The sequence below is a fragment of the Eutrema salsugineum genome, unplaced genomic scaffold (assembly GCF_000478725.1).
Source record: "Eutrema salsugineum unplaced genomic scaffold, Eutsalg1_0 scaffold_9, whole genome shotgun sequence".
NCBI classification, from domain to species: domain Eukaryota; kingdom Viridiplantae; phylum Streptophyta; class Magnoliopsida; order Brassicales; family Brassicaceae; genus Eutrema; species Eutrema salsugineum.
The window spans coordinates 3,062,427-3,085,336 of record NW_006256342.1 but is presented as its reverse complement, the minus strand read 5'-3'; the positions used below and the strand labels follow the sequence as shown (position 1 = coordinate 3,085,336).

Sequence of the window (22,910 nt, the reverse complement as noted above, 5' to 3'; positions counted from 1 at the left end):
CAGGCTGTCATTATCTTTTAATTCTTTTTGTTAGCAGAATGCTTAGATTAATAATACAAATTGACAATATAATTATGTTTATCAACGGTGTTTGTAAGCTAGTGTTTTAAATACTGCGATTATTGTGTATTGTTCTAGTTTAACAGCGGTTTATTTTGACAAAAAAAAAAATTTGTTGAATGCGAATTGTATAACTTTCTTTGTTTTATAAACGTTTTGAATGTTTTGATGGATTTAGCATATTTGTATTTAAATGGGCTTAGGCCCATTTATGTGCGATCGCCCAGAGTTTAATATCATCGGTTTAGCAGACCGCAAGTGAACCATATAATTTAAGCCGATTTCGTAATAATTGAAACTCGGTTTTCTCCTATAATTTGAAAATTTTGTTCTTTCTGCTGCGCGCGTCTCTCTCTTGCAGGATCAATGGGAGCAAGTAGGAGAATAAATGAAGGAAAAAAGAAAATGGAAAATAGTAGAAGAGAAAAAGAAATGTTTCGCTTCTCACTCGCACTTGGAGTTTGGGTTTAACTGTTGTATTTAACATTGTATCTTCTTGTTTTCTACTTCTAATTCACATTGCCTTTTAAAATGATGATCCATAAACTTTTAAAATGATGATTTCATAAACAACGAGAAATTGGGGGCAATTGTTTTATTAACCAAACATACTAAAGACTACACCTCTTCTGCTTATATGACTTACTCATATGTACGGTTTTACACAATTCCAAAAGCCCTCACCCAAAAAAAAAAGGAAAAGAAAATATTCCAAAGGAACCACGTGACACATACACATGAGCCACGTGCTATCCGACGGTCTATGGTGCGGGTCGGAGGTACAAAGGAAGCCAATTGGTTGGGTTAGGGTCTGAGCTCCAGACAGAGAAGGCACTCGTACATCGCATCCACTGGTTCGTTAGGTTTGGGAAGTGTCGGTCTATTACATCCTTTAAAGTCTCTGTAGTATTAACCCACTCTAATCCTTCTTTAGTATAAGTCTTCTCGTTGAAATTCGTCGTGAAAAACCGATCTGCCTCTAACCTCCTATTCATTGTTCATTAAACCAAGTCAATTAAGTTGACTTCCTTGTAACGCAAGAAAATACTCTGTTTTAATTACTGCTAGTATAATTTGATTTTCTTTACAAAAAAATAAAAAAATTTACAAACCTGGAGGCGACGAGGAGGAAGATGAAGAAAGCAGTTTCGCTAATAGCGAATCCTTTGATCTTCTTCTCTGCGTGCAATCCCACGTTTAGATCAAGCTTGTCTATATCGTCTCCATACACTTCTCTTAAAACCTCGATTGCTTCTTCATCATCTGTCAAATCTTCCCATTTGCTGATCGGACTCATCAACAGATTCTTTCTGAATTCGTTATATCGAGGAACTCCTCTCTCCCGATCTCTATAAACTGAGAAAAAATAAATCAATTAAAACCAAATCAATGGATTCTCGTATCAATCGGTCAGAAAATTGGTGATATAGAAGAAGAAGAAGAAGCATTGATTTTGACTTACTCTCCAAGGCAGCCATATCTATAAGGTGAGGCCTATCTTCTCCATCGATATCTTGAGCCACAAGTTTCCTCATCCAATTAGGGTAATTCCACAATGTCAACGCACCACAAGATTGGTGTCCCATTGAAACCAGTAACTGCTCAAATCCAATTCTCGAACCCTTTTTGCCTCCCTCTTTCCCGATCAATTCCGTCATCGGCACCCTGTTCAACAACATTTTCTAGGTTAACAAAAACTGCACTTGGGTCGGTCCAAACAATGTACCAAACATGATCTATGTGTCTTACTCTCGTTCTATTGCAGGGTTTGCTTTGTCTACATTCTCAGATTTCATATCTCGGAGGATAAGTGTGTCTGGTAAAAGACAATGCATCCTGTAGACACTAACGAACTCTTCCGTAAGCGAATAAGGAACTCCATGATCTTTTGGTTTCTTGAGGCCAACTAATCCGCTAAGTATAGGACCAAATCTTGCCCCAATCGTGTCCTTCACTTTCTTCCCTAAAAAACCATACCAATTGATCCTCATCCCAGCAGTGAGTGTGTCTGTCTTCAAGAGCTCTATTGTCCAATCGATCGTGTGAACCTTAGCGATAACCGCTGCTGTCACCAATCTTGCAGTCCGGTAAAGTTTCTCGTCATCAAATTCTGGATACCGTTCCTGAAAAAAAAGGTCAAAACTTAGTGTGAGGCTACTTGTAACACAAGATATATACTATAACCTAATTAAGTGATCAATCAGTGTCTTACTTTGAGCATTTCACATACAGCGTTGTGTTCTTTTACAAAGAGAGCTTGCAACAGAGAGAAACCTGACCAACTGTTTCTTATGTCACCGGAGATCGGAATACCTCTTTCGTCTCTCTCCAACAAGCCATTCCCGGAGATTTTTAGCTTCCCGTCCTTGAAAACTCTTACTCGTCTCATTCCAGCCTCGTCATTTCCATAAATTACACTCCCGTCCCTATTTCAAAAATAAAAATATATATTGTAAAATCGAACTCTGATGATAATTAAACTACAGTTAAGCAGTGATTAAGCACAGGTTTGACTGCAAAATACGTACCACCAGGGGGTTCTTGTGTTGACAGCACCAGATTTGTGGTGATCACCGGAAAGAACTTTCTTCGTTTTGAAGAACTTGAATGACTTCAATGGACATCCACTTGCTACTTCGTCTGGAGCTTCAAGCTCGATCTGGAAGACGTTTTGATATGGTAATTAGCATATAATCTATTTTTTCTGTAAACTAAGTTGAGGGAAAGAAATGTAAATGTTGAATATATAATTCAAAAGAACAAAAACCTGGTGGGTGTCTTCTAAATGATCAACCCAATCATGGATCATGAACTGAATCCAAGAACAAGCAATCATGTTGAATTGGTCACCATTGTCTATGAATCTTTTTCTCGCTAACAACTTTGTAGCCACCACACTTGGATGTGGATCCAAAATCTGTAACAGTAGTCAACCATCACAAATTATGTTAAACAAGTTACTGATGATAAAAAATATTAGCCGTTCTGCGTTTATACAAAATAATGTAATTCATAACATAATTAATTTCGTTGATGAAATTACTAATATGCTAACCAACACAACAAAAAAACCACTTTCGTAATAAACAAAAACTTATTCCATAAAGAAGATCGTACATCACGATTTCAACCACTAGTGAGTAGAGATAAGAAAAAGAAATGCGTCACAAAGTTTGGTTCTCTTTTTCCCATATTATCAGTTCGATTAATATTTACAATTTGATCAAAATTTTACAAATACTTAAACTACAGAAAATTAGTTTGGAACTAATTTGCATGTTATGTAAGAGTAATATAATGAGTATAAAAAGGGGGAGAAAAACATACGCCGTATTGAGAAGTGCAAGGAGGCATATTCCGGCCAATAAAGGTGCCTTGGCTACCGACGGAATCATCGGATGGATGATTACACTTGCCATCAGCCGTACGATAAGAAAACTCATCGGTGTCGTAACACTGACCGTTGATTTCACCGACGTGTATCAGATTGTAACGTTGATGTAGATGTCTTCGAATCCCCAAGTAAGCTACTCCCAATAACACTGGGAATCTATGCCATAATCCTAGCTTGTCCACCAAGTGCACAATCTATACAAAAAATCAATCGAAAAAACAAATTAAATTAATTATATGATAAAAAGAATCATCACTCAATTTTTACTATGTATTTGTTGATCTTCTCAGGAGAAAAATAATCATTATGGGTTTTTAAAGAGAAAGAGAGAGAGATGTACTTACATAGAATAAAAATGAATCAAAGAAAGACATCTTCGAAACAACATGATGAAGCTCAGGATGGAGGAACCAGGAAGAAGATGGAGAGAAACCCATTCTGCTTTGTTTTTTTTTTTCTTCTTCTTTGGATTATGTGTTTGCTTTATGCTTTTTGATGTAAGTCACACAATTGTAATGGTTGTATTCACACGATTACTCACAATGGATTTATATAGACCCACACGCATACTCACATTTGCATATATCTATCTATGTTAAAATATATTTTGAGTATTGTCATTTTTTATTAAACAAGTCAACGACTCGTCGTCGACCAATTGTCTTGACTAGGGAGTGACTGACTAATGATTTGTCATAAAGATTTTTTCCTTAACTAAATTCGACATTACTGGAATAATTTTTATAAAAAGAGAATAGTATCTGCAAATTAATGATTAAGACTAACTATAATATAAACACTATAAAAATAATGGTCAATTTTATCATTTCCTATTTGATCAACCTTTCTTATCTTGTATTCTTAGAATAATTTCTATAAAAACAAAAGAAGAAGAGAGGATATTAATGGCTAAAATAGATTATTCATTTTGATATAGTATTGTTGTGGTCATGGTCAATTCAAGCATTATTGTTTTAAACAGAGAAAGAAAAATGAGTCATGCCTTTTTTTTGTTAAAAAGTCAGGCCTTTTTTATATTTCATTCCTTATTATATCAACTTTTCTTATTTTTCACTATTATATTTAATATATAAAAAGAGAATAGTATTGGCAAATAAATCATTCAAATTGATATTAATAGTGAATGACTAATAGTCAATTCATGCATTATTGATACAAGCTAGATAGCGCCTGTACCCGGCCAAGTGGGCATTTTAAACATTAAGTAGAATTAATGTATAGATAAAGACTTAATACTGATTTGAAATTAAATATTTTTTTCTAATAGTATAAGATAAGCTTCTTTTATTTGTAATCAGAACCTAAAATGTTACAATCATTTTTAAATATGTACATTTACTAAAATTTTTGACTAGTACAATATGAAGAAATACGTATATTTATTTATATTATGTTGAACCATTTCAATCAAAAAATTCTCATAATTTCTCCAATAGCAGTATTAAAGATTTCATTCTCTATCTGATGAACCTTTCTTGCATTTATGTAAAGCTCTCCTAGTTTGACTTCTCTTCTTTTTTTTTTTTTTCTTTTGAGAATTAACTTGACTTATCTTCTAAACCCTCAATATTTAAATATATTTCTGCTGTAACAAACGTTAAATATTTCTAACTAGATAAAAAATACTGTAACATGTTAGGGTCAGACAACAACTAAATATTAATTTAAAGTATCACATGTTACTAATTAGTTTGGGTTTTTAATTATTCACATTACCGATATTATAATAAGACGTCTCAAAACATTTAAAGCAGGTTCATTGGAGGGTTTTCCCATTTTTGGGTTCGAATATATATGCAAATGTGATTAAAAATAAATAAAAAAGTCCAAAACGAAAGATTCGGGTCTTTCGGATGAGCCCAACGAGCCCGTATCCAAACTACGTGATATGTGATGATTGGTTGTCAAAAAAAGATTAAAAAAAAATTGAGATGATCCCTAATCACGGATTCACTACTGAAAACACCTTTCACACATGAGTTCTTTCTAAACTTTGACCAAACAAAAAATTAATTTTTTATTTTAATGATTCCGTTGAGAGGATCGCCAATGGACATGCTCTCAGAGTCAAAAGAGGGTGTAAGGACAAAAGAGATCGACGATGATCAAATAAATTTCTAGATAGTTATCCAAAAACGTCAACTCTATTTTTTCGCCTTCTTAATTTATTGGAAAACTGTTAGCATGCAATGCTGCTCAAAATTCGAGAAAAGAAATTAAGTCGGTCGAGTAACGACCACCTGTATCACTAATAAATACTTCTATTTTTATTGTTATACGTAAACATTTTATAAAGAGTTGTTTGGTTCATTGGTTGTTACGGACGAAAAAGGAAAGAGTTGTTTTCTTTAGTTTTCTTTAGTTTGGTATAGGTTCAATCCATGGAAATATCTCAAATTCAATGGATCACATGAATCCTGGTTTTAAAATTTCTACTCTGATATTGAATCCTCAATATTAGAAGATGGGTTACCCATTCACAGAAGTTGTGTTTTATTTATTTATTTACCTTAAAATTATTAATCTCAATTATTAATAGGGAAAGAAAGCCGTGAATATTTAATTAGGAGCTCGATCTCTTTATCTACACTTGTTTTTTTTTTCGACTGAAATATTAATATAGTCTTTTTTTTTCCGGCCTCTTAGTAGTATCTGGTCCGTATACATATCAAATTATAAAGAATGGGATCAAGAAAATACATTTTTTATTGTTTGAGACGAATAATAATTTACATTAGGATATGTGACTATGATACTGCTACGAAATCAAAGCGTATAACATACCACACTGATACAAGTACAACTACTTATTACACGTGGCTCTTCTTGCCACTTATAAATTTGTATACGTAGAGAAACTTGCCTGCCACACATGGGGACATGGCTAATACCACCGTCCTTTCTAGGAGCTTCCTGAGAAATGAACCCTTTCTAAGTTTTTTTTTTCTTAAACCATTCTCTTTTTAAGTTCTGCAAAAAAAACAGAAAGTAAAAATAAAAGCAATAGATTTGAAATGCTATCAACCTTCCAATACAATTTTAGTTCGAGGGGTTGAAATTTAAGCTATAGGCGTGTCGTTTTCTTTTCTTTACCGACTTACCGTTCTTTTCGAGCTATGTTTTCACTATTAGCCTGTTAGGTTATACTATAATCAATCACTAACAATATTGGTATTACGAAACCAGAGAAATATCTTGAACATTATATTAAAAAAGTTATGTACGTAGTAGTTTGGTAAAGCATATACTTTCTTTCATTACTGTCAAATTCAGGATTTGGCGATGTCATTAGACCACCACGGTTTTGTCCTTATAGATATGTTATATACTTATATACCAGTAGTGTAGCACTATAAAAAAAATCGGCGTGTAAATATTAATTAAAATTTCGACTTGGAGCTCAGAACAGAGTTGAAATAATTTTAAGACACGACAAGTGTACGGATGTGTGATAGTGGTGTGTCGTGAAGGGTTGACTTAGATGAAGAGAAAATGGAGTGAGAGAGAAAGGTTCGTGAACTAATAAATGTGTAGATAAGCTCTAACTAATAACTTGACCAGTTAACCGTTAAGCTTGAATCTCGATTTTTAGATAAAAGGAAGTAGAAAGCAGATTCAATATATGCGTACCCTAACTTATCAGAAAATATGTCTGTTTTCATTTTTTAAAAAAGTAATTGTTATACCCTTTCATTTTTTTAAAAGTAATTGTTATACCCGAATACTAAATATAGTTCCTAATCCAAGGACTTGTCTGTATAGTAACGCAATCAGATTATGTAGATGAACGCGAGTCCGTGACAAGACACCAGTATTAACGACAAATTGATGCACTATCGTTATAATTTATGAAAACGATCTTCAGTTTTCATAAATATATTGAGCGTAACTTATATATAGTCATAAGAAAAAATTACGTAAAGAATTATAGGTTTTGATCGCATGCACCTTGGTTTCCTCTTTGCCATTCACGGAATTTTAGGAGAAGTTCATTGATTTCACCGTCCGTTGTCTGGTAGCCAATCTTTATCGCCAAAAGTACTAGTACTTAACAGCATTATTCATTTTGTTAAAATAACTAGTCTCATAAAAAACCTATACTAAAATAATGTAATAATTTATTCTCCTTTAGTTTAGTAGAAATGAAGAAAAACAATAGTAATAATATTGATGTACGAGAAATGGTAGAATAGATAATCCACCATTGTGTTAATATAAAGTAATATTGATGTACGAGAAATGGATAATTTCAAAATATTTAATTCAAAATGAGAGTATTCGTTACTTTTTATACATACGTTAACAAGACGAAAATGTATGTCAAAGGCCCAAAGGAAAGGAATAATGGAAGAGTCACTTGACTCACTTCTGCATTTACCATTACGGCTTCCATATATGGAAAGAGTCGAAACAGTTTGATTTATAAAGAAGAGTCATTTTGGGATGAATTGTGAAAGACTTTGCAGGAAACGATTAGAGATACAGAGGAGCGGATTCATATATATGTTAACCACAACCAAAGCCAATACCTGTTAGGACTGAAACAAAACGCGTGGATCACAGAGCTAGTTTCAAGCGAGGCGTATCACTTCGTCGAGGACGTTGAAACAAAGTGCAACACCGTAGGATTTCTCGTCCTTGGTGATCACTTTGTCACGGGAAGCTGAGACGATGATGTCAGCGTTATCAATCGGTGTTGCGATGGTCGTGAGGCCCGTGACCATGTCAATGTGAGCACACATGACACATGGTGCCCTTCAACACGAGACCTTTTACAATTGTCAATGTTTTTGGATTAGCTTCTGAAACTAAAGGCTTTCTCTTGTCCGGTAAAATGGGATTCCAACGAAAGTGGAAATTGGTGAAATTTGTTTTGTTTTGTTCTATGTTGACTGTTAAGAGAACCTAAGAAAACGATTAGGGCTAATAATAATGGGCCTTAATATGGGCCTATTGAATAGGCATCTACGTTGATGAATATTTCACTGTACGAGGGTTCGGTCCAAATCTGCGACAAACCCTTTGCCGTATGAGAAAACTTTTTCTCTTTTTTTCTTTTCTCAAGGTAGGTTAGTGCCAATTTGTTTTTTTATCTATCAACAACATGTGTTATGCCGAATTTTAATATTCTTGGATGGTGGTATATCCACTAAAACTAGTACAAACTACATGGTGACATGCCGATCAAATTATCATTTCTCTGATGTGATTCCACAATATATATCGGCCAAATGTAGGTTTGGAGTCCAATTCAAACTCCACTAATTGGACGCTTAGAACTTTCATATTTCGGAGGGCCAGTGAAAGCATAATGTTACCCTAGATATCTCTTATTGTCATGGTTGTATCACATATATGAGCACCAATAACCCACATTGCATTTATATAGACTATTTCACTTACTTGTAAATGGATATATTGGATATACATACCAATCTGAAACAAATATAATAAAACGTACAACATACAAAGAAGTATTCATACAAAGAAGAGAAAATAAAATGTACTCATACAATCTGAAACATATTTTCTCTATTTTGATACAGGTAGAGAAAATAAAATGTTAGTACAACATACAAAGAAGTACTCATTTCACTTTGTCCGTTAAAAGGTCAACCTAACCATTTATGACGTATTGGTTGTATTTGTACATCTTACTGATACCTATGTGATATCTGATTCAAATTAATAAAATATCACGTTAAAATATATTCGTATTTAACACGTTTTAATCAAAAAGATGAAACTTATTCTTAATCCATTTTGTCTAATACCGTAAAATTTTACCATTGTCAGTTTTCATTATATTTTCTGTCATCTACTACAACTTCTCTTTTTGTATTCTTGACATCTTCTTGTGTTTTGACGTTTAGTTTGTGATACATACTACTATACTAGGTGTTACCGGTTACCAACATTTGCACTAGGCATTGTGACTTGATAGGGGTTTTTACGGATTGATTTTATGCTAATGGGCGTATTTTAAGTTTTATGTTTATGGGTGTGTAAGACTTCTATATGGCCAAACAAATGAAAACTGTCTTTTAAACAAAAAAAAAAAACTCACTGTTTACCATCAATCCAATTCATTTTCCCTGTGAAACAAATGTTAGCTTAAGTATTTTTCGGTCGAACAAATTTCTTGGCCACATTATAATTTTCTAGACTGCTAATAGTATGAATTTAACATTTTATCCACCAATTTTATCCAGACTTTTAATCAAATAAAATTCTTTCGACTTCGGAGTGCTAGTATTTTTTTTTAAATTTTTCGGTATATCAATAGTCTTTATCATAATCAATTATCTTATCTCGGATATTTTAGATCTGATACAATCAAACACTGAAGAAACTGACAAATGAATTCTATGAAACAAATGAAGGAAAAAATCTGTGATACAATATTCGATCCGATCATTATTTCTGATTAATATGGAAGTTCATTTTCGCAGATATTTAGGTACACTGATTGGAACAAAAAATATAAATTCATAAAAAGAAAGTCATTGTATTTGGTAACAAATATTTGAATTTATACAAAGTTGCAAATAATACGGATCTTCGCATATACTGAGCCATTCACATAAACCCTAATATCTCACTACCAAATTTTGTTAACACCACTGAAGAATGGTTCAGAATGAAAACCATCAGCATATCAAAGAATCTATTATAGGATAACTCATACGACACTCTACGCTCATGTTTGCTAATACAGAATAATCCAATTGAAAAATAAACTAATATTAATTTCAGAAAGAAATTAAGATAAAGTGGAAGAAGATGTAGAGCTCCCTTCAATCCAAAGAAGAGTAAAAGCCATTAAAGGGCAAGTTAAAGCTCCTGAGATATGCAAGCCATAGAACCTAATCCTTTTCTTTATACGGATTAGGGCTTATGGGATCCATAGCTTAGCAGCTTTTCTTTACCCTACTAAACTCTCGTTTGAACTTTAAGGAGCTCTACTTCCATCTTTTTCTTTCATCGATAAAATCATTTGGTCAGAACAAGATCTATAGAAAACCAAATAAATTTTTTAAACATAATCAAAATGATATGGATCTGGTATTAGTATGAAGAAAACCCTACATATTATGATCTTAAACTATACACAAAGGTTTCTGTAAAATCAACACAGAAAGATAGAGCCCTAGAAGTTAGATCTTTAACAGAAACAAGAAATCAAAAGATGAGGAAAAGGATAGAGATCCTAATCTCTCTACCTCTTTTAAACATAAGAAGGGATAGGTGTCTGAAGAAAGATGTGAAGAAAGATGTGAAGAAAGATGTGAAGAAAGAATAGAGAGAGAGAAGGAGAGGACAAGTCAAGTTTTGGAAGAGAGGACACACAGAGAGTTGTTATTATAGTGGTTTAGATATTCGTTATTAAGGTAAAAAATATAATAGTATAAAGACAAAAAATGAAAATTAAGAAAAATAAACAGGTGGGTGCATCTGAAAAGACATGGGAAGGGTCTGACATTGTTTAGTGTTAGATTCCCTACGCGTCACATGCGTCCTTCTCGGCTTTTGTGCTTTCTTTTTTTCTCAAGATTTATTTCTTTAATCATAATACTAAATATTATTCTTTCCAACCACTAGTCCACTGTCCATAATTACATTTTTAAGATCTAAATTTGAAATTGGATTTGGCCTACCAATGTATCCTTTGTCTTTTTTTATTTATTGTTAAAAGTGTTCCCGTTGTCTAAAATAAATCGTTAACCCCACCAATACTTCCATTTGCAACACGAAATACTGAAATAAATTGATGTGCGGTCAGGATTAAGTCAGATAGTGTGGGCACGAAAGCAGGTAATTATTACCTCTGTTTGAGATAGAATCTATGGTTAGATTTATTACAACGAACTTGTCTTAATACTCCTCACGAGTCTAGTCTCTATCACAATTCACGCGCCATGTCTACACAATGTTCCGTCACATATTCTAGCAAAGCATGGTCCTTCCGATTTATCATTTTCTTCCCTGTTGTATTTATTCACTTTCTTCGTTGATTCCATTTTTGTATCATGATATAGCTACCTCTCAAGTTATATAACGTCTATTTTTGCCCCAAAATAATAAAACTTGACCTTCCCGCAAAATAATAATATTTGACCTGTGACACACAAAAAAAAACTTGACCTTGCTGCAAATTCCGAATATCCTATTTTTCATTACTGGTTCATGAAAATTCTCAAATGCTAGTTTCTTAACTTGTTTTGTCGATGCTTGGGCCATACCATCAATAAAACCCTGATGTTTGGGCCGTAGAGTTTCCTATTTGTCCTTAATAATGGGCCATGAAAATTAACATTTTGCACGTTTAACCTCCATAATCGGAATTGTCATTGCCTTATTGTTGGGTTTGGCCCTGCACTTATCAAATCTCAAACCGAAGAAACTTGACGGGTGAATGCTGATTAAACCGGACCGAGCCGAACAATTTTGTTTCCCGTTTGGTTCTGAACCGGAAACGACATCGTTGCGCGGGACGCTTCTAGCTTTGTCTTTTGTTACCTTTAGAACAAGACGCAAATCCGTTTTCCAGCTTAAGAGCGTCTCTTTCCTTCCTTTTTCGTTTACTTTTCAATATTTTTTCCCTCAATTGTCCGATTTCTTCTGTAAATCCTCCAACGGCTACTTTTTATCAGATGCCGGAGCTCCTAACATAAACCCAAACCCTTCAAAATCTTAAGAACAACGATAAAATCTCGATCATTGCTTTCTTATCCGGTGGAGGAATACAGTGAATTTCGGAGATGGAGCAGCCGAAGAAAGTTGCTGATAGGTATCTTAAGCGAGAAGTTCTTGGCCAAGGTACTTACGGAGTCGTCTTCAAGGCTACTGATACTAAGGTAATTCCTCACTCAATTCTTCGAAATTCGTAGCGATCTCATGAAATAGGGTTAAGATTATGTTCCGTGATTCTGAATTTCTGCTTTTGGGGTTCTACATGTAGCTTTTGATCCACAAACTATGATTTTTTTACATATGTTCTTTTTTCCTCCTTGTTATGTGTTGTTTGAAGGCCAATTTTGCAAATTTCTTTTGGATATGCAATAAATGTTTGAATCAAATTGTCATATGTCTTCATTGTTTTCGAATGTATTTGAAGTTCTTAGTGTTTTGTTCCTTTGGATTGTTTTCTTGGTGGGGCATTTTTCAGAATGGAGAAACTGTAGCGATCAAGAAAATAAGACTTGGTAAACAAAAAGAAGGTGTGAATATAACAGCTCTCAGAGAAATCAAACTGCTCAAAGAGCTTAAGCATCCGCATATAATTGAGTTGATTGATGCATTTCCGCACAAGGAGAACTTGCACCTTGTGTTTGAGTTCATGGAGACTGACCTCGAAGCAGTGATTCGAGATCCTAATCTCTTTCTTTCCCCCGCTGATGTCAAATCTTACCTCCAAATGACACTAAAAGGTCTTGAATATTGCCATGACAAATGGGTTTTGCACAGGTAATACTGCTTCTACATATATCCTACTAATGGGTTGTTTACATTTACACACTTGATTGATTATCTTTCCCGTGTTTCTTCAGAGATATGAAGCCGAACAACTTGTTAATAGGCCCCAATGGACAGCTGAAACTTGCGGATTTTGGTTTAGCTCGTATATTTGGTAGCCCAGGTCGTAAATTCACACACCAGGTATTCTTTTTTTTTTTTGGTTGTGCATTGCTATTTAGTATTCACCTTGCTGCTTCGTTATCTTTCTTATCTTTGATTTAGCTGAAAAATTGCAATAGGTCTTTGCTAGATGGTATAGAGCACCTGAACTCTTGTTTGGTGCAAAACAATATGGTGCTGCAGTTGATGTTTGGGCTGCTGGCTGCATTTTTGCTGAACTTCTATTACGCAGACCATTTCTTCAGGTAAACTCCATTTTTTTTTTAATGGTCGTGATCCGATTCGTCTGTTTATTCTTTTCTCTGTTGCTTACCTATTCCATTGCAGGGAAACAGTGATATCGATCAATTAAGTAAAATCTTCGCCACTTTTGGGACCCCAAAGGCAGATCAGTGGCCAGATATGTTATGCCTTCCTGATTATGTAGAGTACCAATTTGTCTCTGCGCCTTCTCTACGTTCTTTATTCCCAACAGTTAGTGAGGATGCTCTAGATTTATTGTCAAAGATGTTCGCTTATGACCCCAAATCTAGAATATCGATTCAGCAGGCTCTACAACACAGGTACCTTAAAAGATTTCCATGGAGAATGCATAAGAACCGGTTATTTAGTTTTGTTCTCAAACCTTTGGATTGTGTTTGTAGGTACTTTACATCTGCACCTTCGCCTACTGATCCTTTGAAGCTCCCAAGACCAGTTCGCAAGCATGACGCTAAATCATCTGACAGTAAACTCAAAGCCATTAAAGTATTATCCCCTGCTCATAAGATGAGAAGAGTTATGCCTGATAGGGGAAAGCCTGATTATGGTTCCAAGGACAAGAGTGTTGATGTCATGAGACAAGCTAGCCATGATGGACACGCACCAATGTCTTTAGATTTCACGATCCTTGCCGAGCGGCCACCAAACCGACCAACCATCACCAGGTAAAAAACCAATTTTGTTCAGTACATTTGCAGTCAGTTCTTGTTCAGCTTTGATGAACGAAACTTTTTGATGGATTCTTGATTTTTGGTTTTGCAGCGCGGATAGATCTCATCTGAAGAGGAAACTCGATCTCGAGTTCCTATAGGATATAACGAATAGGCTTTTTCGTCAGGTCTCAGGTTGTTCATGGTTTTTACTGGTTCACCCATTCCTTATATTTTAGTCAATTTCTTTTCTATTTTTTTTTTTGGGTTTTGTTTTCTTGCCACGAGGGAAGACTTGTTATTTATTCATTTATCCATGTCGGTAGTTTACTCTAAACCACGTATTATACATATTAAGCTTTTTAATATTGAAAGAACTTCAGATATTTGTATGCTAACTAAGAAGAAATCGTGAAAGAGCTTTTAATACTTGTATTCTAAGAAATCGTAAAAGAAAAATAAATGATTACAGTGGGAAATTTATAAGAAGAACGAATTAGGGTGACTAGGTTACTTCATAAATGTTATAAGTGTATTAAAGCTTAATAATATGCTATATTAAAAATACGTGTAATTTATCTATTCTAAATTAGATATGTACATGAAAATATTTATGATCTGGATTTTCTAGATTCTAAAATAATTTGTATTCTTAATGTGTGCTCTTAGAGTAGATGCATGTAATCATCCTAAATAAATAAACTAATGGTAAGAAAAAATGGGCACCCCTTTGTTGATTTTTTCAAAGAAGACGAGTTTGTTTGTTTTGTTTAACGAATAAAACTGTAGACGGTTCCAATGTTTAGTAAACTCATATTAATGTGATACCCAACCCACATACTGTATAAATAATAGAGCAACAAAGATATTTTATTTCCTATTCATTTTGTAATTATCTAAACATAACTTTTCATTTCATTGTATAAATAATTGCATGAGCCCCTGTGACGGTTCATACTTCATAGAATCTGATGGATGTTCCCTATTCATCATATGCATGATTGGGAAGAATATTTGTGAAATTCTAGTTTTTTTTTAAATAAAAGTTGAATTTATACAAAAAAACGGAATGTTTCATTACAATGCTTGGCGTAGCAATGTGAATGTTTCGAACCCAAAATAATAATTAAAAAAAAACTCAAAAGAAACGTGAATGTTTCTAGATATTTTTTCAACATTTTAAAGTTTGATATCTACTGTAATTTTATTAGTATGATCGACGTATAATCCTAATTTAAGATCGAAAATGTATGAGTTGAGTTATAAAATGTATGAGTTGAGTTATAGTTTTATTAGTATGATCGATGTATGAGTTTTTTAGAAGTCAAAGAAACTAATTCTAAGCGCTAACAAATTGAAGAATCAATGTATCAATGGAATTCACTGTCGGAGAATCTGAGAATCTGTTGAAGCTGAAGGACTTGGTTTCTCTGTTCTGGTGGCAGCAAATTGATCTGCTCTGGTGTTAAGCTCATCACCTGTTGAAGTAATGCCTTCTCCATCTCTGCAGATATCTGCACAAATATATTAACAAAAGAAGATAAGCTCATTGCTCTCTGGTCAGCAAAAGTCCCTTTCCGGTAAAAGACACAACTGCAACTGGAAAACGAATGCTGAAAACGAAAGAACTACACAAACCATTGACATGAATATTAATCCTCCATATTTTCCATTTACATCGTTTAATATTTTAAGCAAAAACGTGTTCAGAACTAAAACCACGATAGCAATTATAAGCAGAATCATTCCGGAATAAAACAGTTTCCCACATCTAATAACGAATAATTATGAAAGATGTTGGAAAGAATCCTCATTAAATGGTGAAACCACTCACTGAAAGTACTGCGCTAGGGATGTAGTACAGGAGATAAAGCAACATAATTGCATTATCAATCAGCAAAACCACCGAATACGCCAAGTAAGAGTTATAAGTACCTGATATGGTGGCTGAGTAGGCAGATGTGGCCAGGGTCGAGAAGGTGAGGCAAACGAAGTGTATGGACGACGGAGAAGACACAGAAGGCGGAGGCATAGGCATCGGTTGTGGCGTCGGGTGTTTTCTAATAGGGGCTTGTGGCTGCATTGCAGGTGCTGGTTCCTTTTGAATGCTGCTCCCATTCACCTATTCTGTTTCTCACGGGCAACTTCGGCTTCTCGATGAAAAAGCTCCGAGGCATAACCTCAATTTGCATCTTCTCTGGCTGTGGCTGAAGTCTTTTCATGTCTGACTTCTCTGGCTTTGGCATTTCTGGCTGAAGTTGTGGAACATGTAGAAGCCAATTTTCACCATGACCCGGTTGTGAAAAATTCTCATTTGGGTCGTTGACTTTGACATATTCCTGAAGAATCAGGTGTTTCTCTTTTATGAGCCCAGAAGAGTAATTAGTTGATGCTTCAGAACTGCTGGATGCTTCATACTTTTGTGTAGTTTCGGCTTTGGATTTAGACACAGGTCACTTAGGTCTTGCAAAGCAAGATTTAGCTTCGTGGTCTTCTTCTCCACAGCTGAAACAATCAATAATCAGTTAATCAATCAATAAACACATAGGCAATAAATAATACATCAATTTAAATGGCATAAATTTTTACTTTTTGCAGCCCTTGTTATTTGCTTTGGCTTTTTCTTGGGGAAAAGTAATTCTGGATCTTATTCCTTTAAATGGGTCTCTTTCTTTTTGAGAAAGAATTTCCTTTCGTGAGAGTATAACTGCAATGCAAAGGCAAACCATATTAGCAAAATGGGAGTTGACAAATTAAGCGATAGAGAAAGGAAGGATTTGCTTATCAACCTTTTGATCTTGACGAGGAAAATTTAGAATCTCCTACATCAACACGGTCATATTTCTGTTGATTTACGCAGCACGAGACTGCAAAAATAACCAATTATAAACACCCGATTAGAAAAAACAGAAAATGAACCCTAATTTTCAGTAAAGAAAGAGGGTTGATTTGCGTATCAAAATTACCTTTTGACCCAGGTTTCTGCTCTTCATCGCACGAGACTGCCAAAATAAACCAGTTATAAAACCCAATTCAAAAAGGGAAAAGGAAAGATAAAGGAACCCTAATTTGAGGAAAGAAAGCGTCAATTACAACAGATAATGGAAGGGTTGATTTGGGTATAAGATTACCTTTTGACCCAGGTTTCTGCTCTTCATCGCACGAGACTGCCAAAATAAACCAGTTATAAAACCCAATTCAAAAAGGGAAAAGGAAAGATAAACCATAGATTTCGGAGAGAAAATTCACCTTTTAGATTTGGAGTATCATTTTTTTCTTTCGGCTGTGATTTTCCTTCCTTCGTCATGTCGAGTTCGAATAGAGAAGACCTCTAATTTCTAATCAATTGGAAAAGGAAAGAGGAATCGAAAGATACACTAATTTTCAATTGGAAAAGGAAAAATCGGAGGAGAAAAAGGAAAAATCGGAGGAGAAAAAGAATCGATCGGAGGAGAAAAAGAATCGCAGAGAGGAAGACGTGATTTCTTCTTCTTGCATATCAAAGACAGTTTAAGAAAAGACGTTTTGACGGGTTCAAAAAGACGTTTTTACCCTTCGAAATTCAAATTCAAACTATCAAATTATTTCCACGTAATCAATAAAGGATTTGCATCAATAAACATTCATGGTTTTTATTGTCGTTTAACCAAACTAGTAGTTTTGAATTCGGTGGAGGTTAAACGAGCAAACTACTGTTATTATGTAATCACAGAGTTGTCACGCTCGTACCGAGTTAACCGAATGAGCTAAGCCTTTTCAAAAAAAAACTTACTTAAAATAAAATCAAAGCTAATTGTGAATAAAGCCACCTATATTTTATAATAACTTCAGTGAAATTTTATCCTAATTTGTTACAAGGAAAAAGATAATCCTAATTTATTCTTAAAAGGGTTCGACTAAAGAAAACCAAGGCCCTGGAAAAGGATTATCAAACAAAGTCACTGTCTAATAGGATCTATCTGAAGCAAAAGTTTGCAAGCTACTTTTCTTAAACTCGTAAATGATCTTGAGAGTCTGGATATTAACATCTCGGATGGGGATCAGGCAATACAGATACTTACTGGTCTTCCACCGATGTTTGAAGCACTGGTCCATACACTCAAATATGGCAGTGGTAAAGACATGTTAACAGTGAGTGCTGTGATTGAATCAGCGTATGCAAAGGAGACAGAACTGAGGGAGAAAGGTCTCTTGAGCAAGTCAAAGACAGAAGCTGAAGGCCTGTACGTAGGAAACAAAAGTAAATTTGAGAAGAAGGATAACCAGTCTTCAAAGAGCAGATCAAAAGGCAAAGGAAAAAAATTTAAGAATAAAGACAAGGATGGCAAAGGCTGTTTCATCTGTGGGAAGGAGGGACATTGGAAAAGAGAATGTCCTGACAAGGGGAAGAGCAAGAATTCAAGCTCTGTTAATGTAGCTTTCAGCACCAAGGAGCCGCTGGTGTTAACGGCTAGTACTCATGACACTAAAGATGAGTGGGTCATGGACTCGGGGAGAAGCTTTTATATTACTCCAAACAAAGAGTTGTTGTTTGACCTGCACGAATTCAGTGGAGGAAAAGTCTTAATGGGAAATAACACAGTCTGCGAAATCAAAGGTATGGGAAAAATCAGAATTAAGAAACCAAATGGTTCTGAAGTGATACTCACCAAAGTGTAATACATGCCATCCATGGGAAGAAATTTGATTTCATATGGGTGTTTGGAGAAATCGGGCTGCAAGTATGAAGGAGAGGGTTTCAGGGTTAAGTTCTTCAAAGATGGAAATGAAGTAATAACAGGTGTCTACAAGAATGGACTGTACTACCTCGAAGGAAATGTGCTCGGTGGTGAATCAAACTCGGCAAAGACTAATGTTTATTCCACCAGGAAATGGCACTCAAGGCTTGGTCACATGGGTCAAAAAGGCATGGACATGTTGGTAAAGGAAGGGTATTTGACCAGCAGGGATGTTCAGACCTTGGGATTCTGTGAAAGCTGTGTGTTGGGAAAAACACATAGGCAGAGTTTTCCAGAAGGGAAGCATACGTCAAAGGAAATCCTTGAATACGTTCACTTGGATTTATGGGGAGCACCTTCTGTTATACCACACTTAGCAGGAAATCAATACTTCATTACGTTTATAGATGACTATTCAAGAAAAGTCTGGATATTCTTCTTAAAGACAAAGGACGAAGCATTCCAGAAGTTTAAGGAATGAAAATCTCTCGTGGAGAATCAAACCGGGAAGAAAGTAAAATGCTTGAGAACTGATAATGGATTGGAATACTGTAACAACCAGTTTGACACACTGTGTAAAGAAGCAGGAATCAAACGACATCGTACATACACCTATACCCCTCAACAAAATGGGGTCTCTGAGCGGATGAACAGGTCTATTATGGAGAAGGTTAGGTGTATGTTAGCTGAGAGTGGCCTAGGTGAGGATTTCTGGGCAGAAGCAGCTTCTACAACTGTATATCTGATCAACAGTTCACCAAGTTCTTCGATTGAGTTCAAAGTCCCCGAAGAATTATGGTCAGGCTCTAAACCTAATATTACACATCTCAGAAGGTTCGGTTGTGCAGCTTATGTTCATACAGTACAAGCAAAGACTAGCCCGAGAGTAGTAAAAGGGTATTTTGTTGGTATCCACAAGGTACAAAGGGATTCAGGATCTGGTTACCAGAGGAAGGAAAGTGTACCATAAGTAGGAATGTTGTTTTCCATGAAGAAGAGGTCTTTAAGGAAAATACATCAAAATCAGAGTCCGAAATTGAGAGGGTGAAGCCAGTGAAAGAGAAAGTCATGGGTAAAGGAAAAGGTAAGAGTGTGTCTTTTAACCCAGTGTTCACTCATGGTTCTCGAGGTACGAAGGGACCACATATGATTCAGCATTGGATATCCCAGAAACTACAGGGTCATCAGTTTCAGGTGGAGTAACCTCAGGCACAAAGTCCTTAACGTCTGATGACGAGGACTCAGGATCTGAAGATGTTCCGAACAGTGATGAAAGTGATGATAATGCTGGAGATCATGGAACATTGGACGATTACATATTAGCAAGGGATAGAGGACGCAGGGATACTAGGATGCCCTCAAAGTATGATGGTTTTGACGTAACAGCTTATGCCCTATAGGTAGCTGAAGACATTGAGATTGACGAGCCGAGATCATTCACAGAAGCAATGAGTAGTAAGGATAAGGAAGAGTGGAATTCTGCTAGTCATGAGGAAATGGACTCACTGCGTAAGAATGAAACATGGGATATCGTTGACAAACAAAAAAAAATGGATTATTGGGTGTAAGTGGCTTTTCAAAAGGAAACCAGGAATACCAGGAGTAAAAAAGCCTAGGTTCAATGCTAGATTGGTTGCTAAAGGTTTCTCACAAGTGGAAGGAGTGGACTACAATGAAGTGTTTGCTCCTGTAGTGAAGCATGTCTCAATAAGACTTATGTTGTCACTAGTGGTAAATGAGGACTTTTAGCTTGAACAGTTGGATGTTAAGACAACCTTCCTACATGGCACATTAGATGAAGAAATTTATATGGAGCAGCCAGAAGGTTTCAAGGAAAGGGTAAAGAAGATAAAGTTTGTCTCCTAAAGAAATCTCTATATGGACTTAAACAGTCACCAAGGCAGTGGAACAAGAGATTTGATGGGCTTATGAAAGATCAGAAATTTTGTCAAAGTTTGTTTGATCCGTGTGTCTACATCAAAGGTTCAAGTGTTCAGGATATTGTCTATCTTCTGATCTATGTGGATGATATGCTAGTAGCTTTAAAGGATTCAGTCAGTATTAAAAGGTTGAAAAAAAGTTTGAGTCGAAAATTTGAAATGAAGGACTTGGGAGCTGCTACAAGGATTCTCGGGATGGATATAATCAGAGATAGAAGCAAAGGAGTTCTTCGCTTATCACAAGAGAAATACTTAAGGCAAGTATTGGTGACATTTAAAAATGTCAGGATGTAAACCGGTTGCTACACCTCTCGGATCACAGTTTAGGCTCAAAAGCTTAGATAAGAAAGAGTCAGAGACAGAATCTAGATTCATGACAGATGTTCCGTATGCAAGTGCGGCGGGTTGTCTTATGTATGCAATGGTGGGTTCTTGTCCCGATTTGGCTCATGCAGTTGGGGTGGTTAGTAGGTTTATGGGAATACCAGGGAGAAATCAGTGACAAGCGGTTAATTGGATTATGAGGTATCTTCAAAGGACGGTTGGTCACAGCTTAACTTTTACTAAGAACTCAGAGTTTAAAGTAGAAGGTTTCTGTGATGCCGACTATGCAACTGATTTAGATCGAAGGAGATCAGTTACGGGCTATGTTTTTCAGGTAAGAGGCAATACAGTAAGTTGGAGATCAGGACTCCAACAAATAGTTGCACTCTCAACCACAGAGACAGAGTATATAGCATTAGCCGAGGCTACTAAAGAAGCTCTATGGCTGAAAGGTATTTGCGAAGATTGGGATTTTGAGCAACAGGATGTTAAGATTCATTGTGATTATCAAAGTGCTATTTGTTTAGCTAAAAATGGAGGATTTCACGAAAGAACTAAACACATACATACTCGGTTTCATTTCATTAGAGATGTTATTGCAAAAGGGAGTGCATCAGTTATTAAAATTCATACGTCATTGAATCCGGCAGACATTCTAACTAAGAGCGTACCTGGTAAGACCTTCGAGAGAGGCTTGGAGTCTCTCAGAGTCATAGCCTGATTCGGAATTTATGACTGTAGAGGTGTTTGGTTGATTTGTCATCTTGCAGTCAAGAAGGAAGAAACCAAAGAAGAGTTATTTGGATTCTTTACAAAAGAAAAAAAAATCAACAGTCAAAAGCGTCAGTTGAATGTTGCTGGGAAGTTAGAGGAGGTTCTAATTACCTTGTGGGTTGCAGTTCTTCTGGGGTTCATGAGATCGTCTTGAGCTGAGGAGCTTAGTAGACTAGATCTGAGGTCCAAGGTTTTGCATGGTAGAAGATTTGAGTTCTCATAGTCGATTCCAAATCGATTTGGGGAATAAGTTTCGAAGTACCAGAAAATAACTGGATGTGCTCATCAGAGGTGATGAGGTGAGACGGAGCTGAGCGGCAAAGGTTAAGCTGGATTTTGCCGGAGATTCCATCAGTGTTTTTCGGTGTTGTGTCGGGAAGGATGAAGTTCGATAGAGACAAGGTGGAGTTTTGTGGGTTTATGTCTCTACATCGAAGCCCAAATATAATGATCTATTGGGCCAATATTACAAAAGACGGAGAAGCCCAATATTCAACACATCGTCTTCTACAAATTAGTCAACGGAGTTTGTTACGAGCTCGACACAAGAAAGACAAAATTGCAGAGAGACTAGAAATATCAGTGAAATCAGAGGGATTCATTGGGATTATCTGAAGCTCTTTGTCATTAGGATCGATACGGGGTTTACACAATCTTGTGTGTCATCTTTCTTCCTCCCGAAGTAGCACTGGCTGAGCTTATGGATTCTCTTCCTGAAATCTGGAGAAATATAGCATAGAGTTAGTGTAGGAGGTTGTAAAGAGAGATTCTTCTTGTAAACCATATCGGAGGTGATTTCCGATCAACTTAGTGGAATCTTGAGAGCTTCGCTCTCCCCAGACATAGCGACAATTGTCGTGAACTGGGTAATCAACTTTGCTGTGTTCTAGAGTTCTTAATCTAGATTTGAGTCGACTAAATATTAGATCAAATCGCTACAATCGTATTTAGAAAAATCTGTTACTTAGTTAGACTGCCTAAAACTCCATATATACGACTCAACTATTCAAACTATATTATTTTTTTTTTAAGAAGAAGAACGTTAAATATAAATAAAATTCTTACACATAAAATTTTGCTCTCCTTTCAGCACTGTTGTGCATCATTTAAAGGCCTTCAAGATCCATAT

General features: G+C 35.7%; 3 protein-coding genes across 3 annotated transcripts; 1 reads left to right on the top strand and 2 right to left on the bottom strand.

The window, feature by feature from the left end:
- Positions 1-603: 603 nt before the first annotated feature.
- Positions 604-3,975, bottom strand: LOC18009088 (alpha-dioxygenase 2). Its single transcript, XM_006390464.2, has 9 exons — positions 3,799-3,975; positions 3,388-3,648; positions 2,828-2,977; positions 2,589-2,719; positions 2,273-2,486; positions 1,810-2,183; positions 1,523-1,725; positions 1,173-1,416; positions 604-1,047 (listed from the first exon to the last, which is right to left on the bottom strand). Exons 1-9 carry the CDS (start codon positions 3,889-3,891, stop codon positions 822-824), a joined length of 1,896 nt encoding a protein of 631 aa, XP_006390526.1. The 5' UTR covers positions 3,892-3,975; the 3' UTR covers positions 604-821.
- An 8,142-nt stretch (positions 3,976-12,117) lies between these two features.
- Positions 12,118-14,272, top strand: LOC18008942 (cyclin-dependent kinase D-1). The gene is made up of 7 exons (XM_006390463.2): positions 12,118-12,333; positions 12,645-12,943; positions 13,027-13,135; positions 13,234-13,359; positions 13,442-13,677; positions 13,759-14,040; positions 14,138-14,272. The coding sequence occupies exons 1-7, from the start codon at positions 12,238-12,240 to the stop codon at positions 14,184-14,186; spliced, it is 1,197 nt and encodes a 398-aa protein (XP_006390525.1). The 5' UTR covers positions 12,118-12,237; the 3' UTR covers positions 14,187-14,272.
- A 1,847-nt stretch (positions 14,273-16,119) lies between these two features.
- LOC18009279 lies at positions 16,120-18,528 on the bottom strand. Its single transcript, XM_024155948.1, has 7 exons — positions 18,087-18,528; positions 17,275-17,363; positions 17,157-17,192; positions 16,992-17,027; positions 16,815-16,892; positions 16,615-16,732; positions 16,120-16,530 (listed from the first exon to the last, which is right to left on the bottom strand). The coding sequence occupies exons 2-7, from the start codon at positions 17,330-17,332 to the stop codon at positions 16,479-16,481; spliced, it is 378 nt and encodes a 125-aa protein (XP_024011716.1). The 5' UTR covers positions 17,333-17,363; positions 18,087-18,528; the 3' UTR covers positions 16,120-16,478.
- Between the last annotated feature and the right edge of the window lie 4,382 nt (positions 18,529-22,910).

Excerpts from the sequence above, each read along its gene's own strand:
- LOC18009088 (XM_006390464.2), bottom strand. The coding sequence starts at position 3,891 with ATGGGTTTCTCTCCATCTTCTTCCTGGTTCCTCCATCCTGAGCTTCAT. Across the intron at positions 2,487-2,588 it reads AACACAAGAACCCCCTGGTG|GGACGGGAGTGTAATTTATG; the intron begins GTACGTATTTTG and ends TTTTTGAAATAG. Across the intron at positions 1,417-1,522 it reads AGATATGGCTGCCTTGGAGA|TTTATAGAGATCGGGAGAGA; the intron begins GTAAGTCAAAAT and ends ATTTTTTCTCAG.
- LOC18008942 (XM_006390463.2), top strand. The coding sequence starts at position 12,238 with ATGGAGCAGCCGAAGAAAGTTGCTGATAGGTATCTTAAGCGAGAAGTT. Across the intron at positions 13,136-13,233 it reads GTCGTAAATTCACACACCAG|GTCTTTGCTAGATGGTATAG; the intron begins GTATTCTTTTTT and ends AAATTGCAATAG. Across the intron at positions 14,041-14,137 it reads AACCGACCAACCATCACCAG|CGCGGATAGATCTCATCTGA; the intron begins GTAAAAAACCAA and ends TTGGTTTTGCAG.
- LOC18009279 (XM_024155948.1), bottom strand. The coding sequence starts at position 17,332 with ATGACGAAGGAAGGAAAATCACAGCCGAAAGAAAAAAATGATACTCCA. Across the intron at positions 17,028-17,156 it reads GCAGAAACCTGGGTCAAAAG|TCTCGTGCGATGAAGAGCAG; the intron begins GTAATCTTATAC and ends TTATTTTGGCAG. Across the intron at positions 16,531-16,614 it reads AATAACAAGGGCTGCAAAAA|CTGTGGAGAAGAAGACCACG; the intron begins GTAAAAATTTAT and ends TGATTGTTTCAG.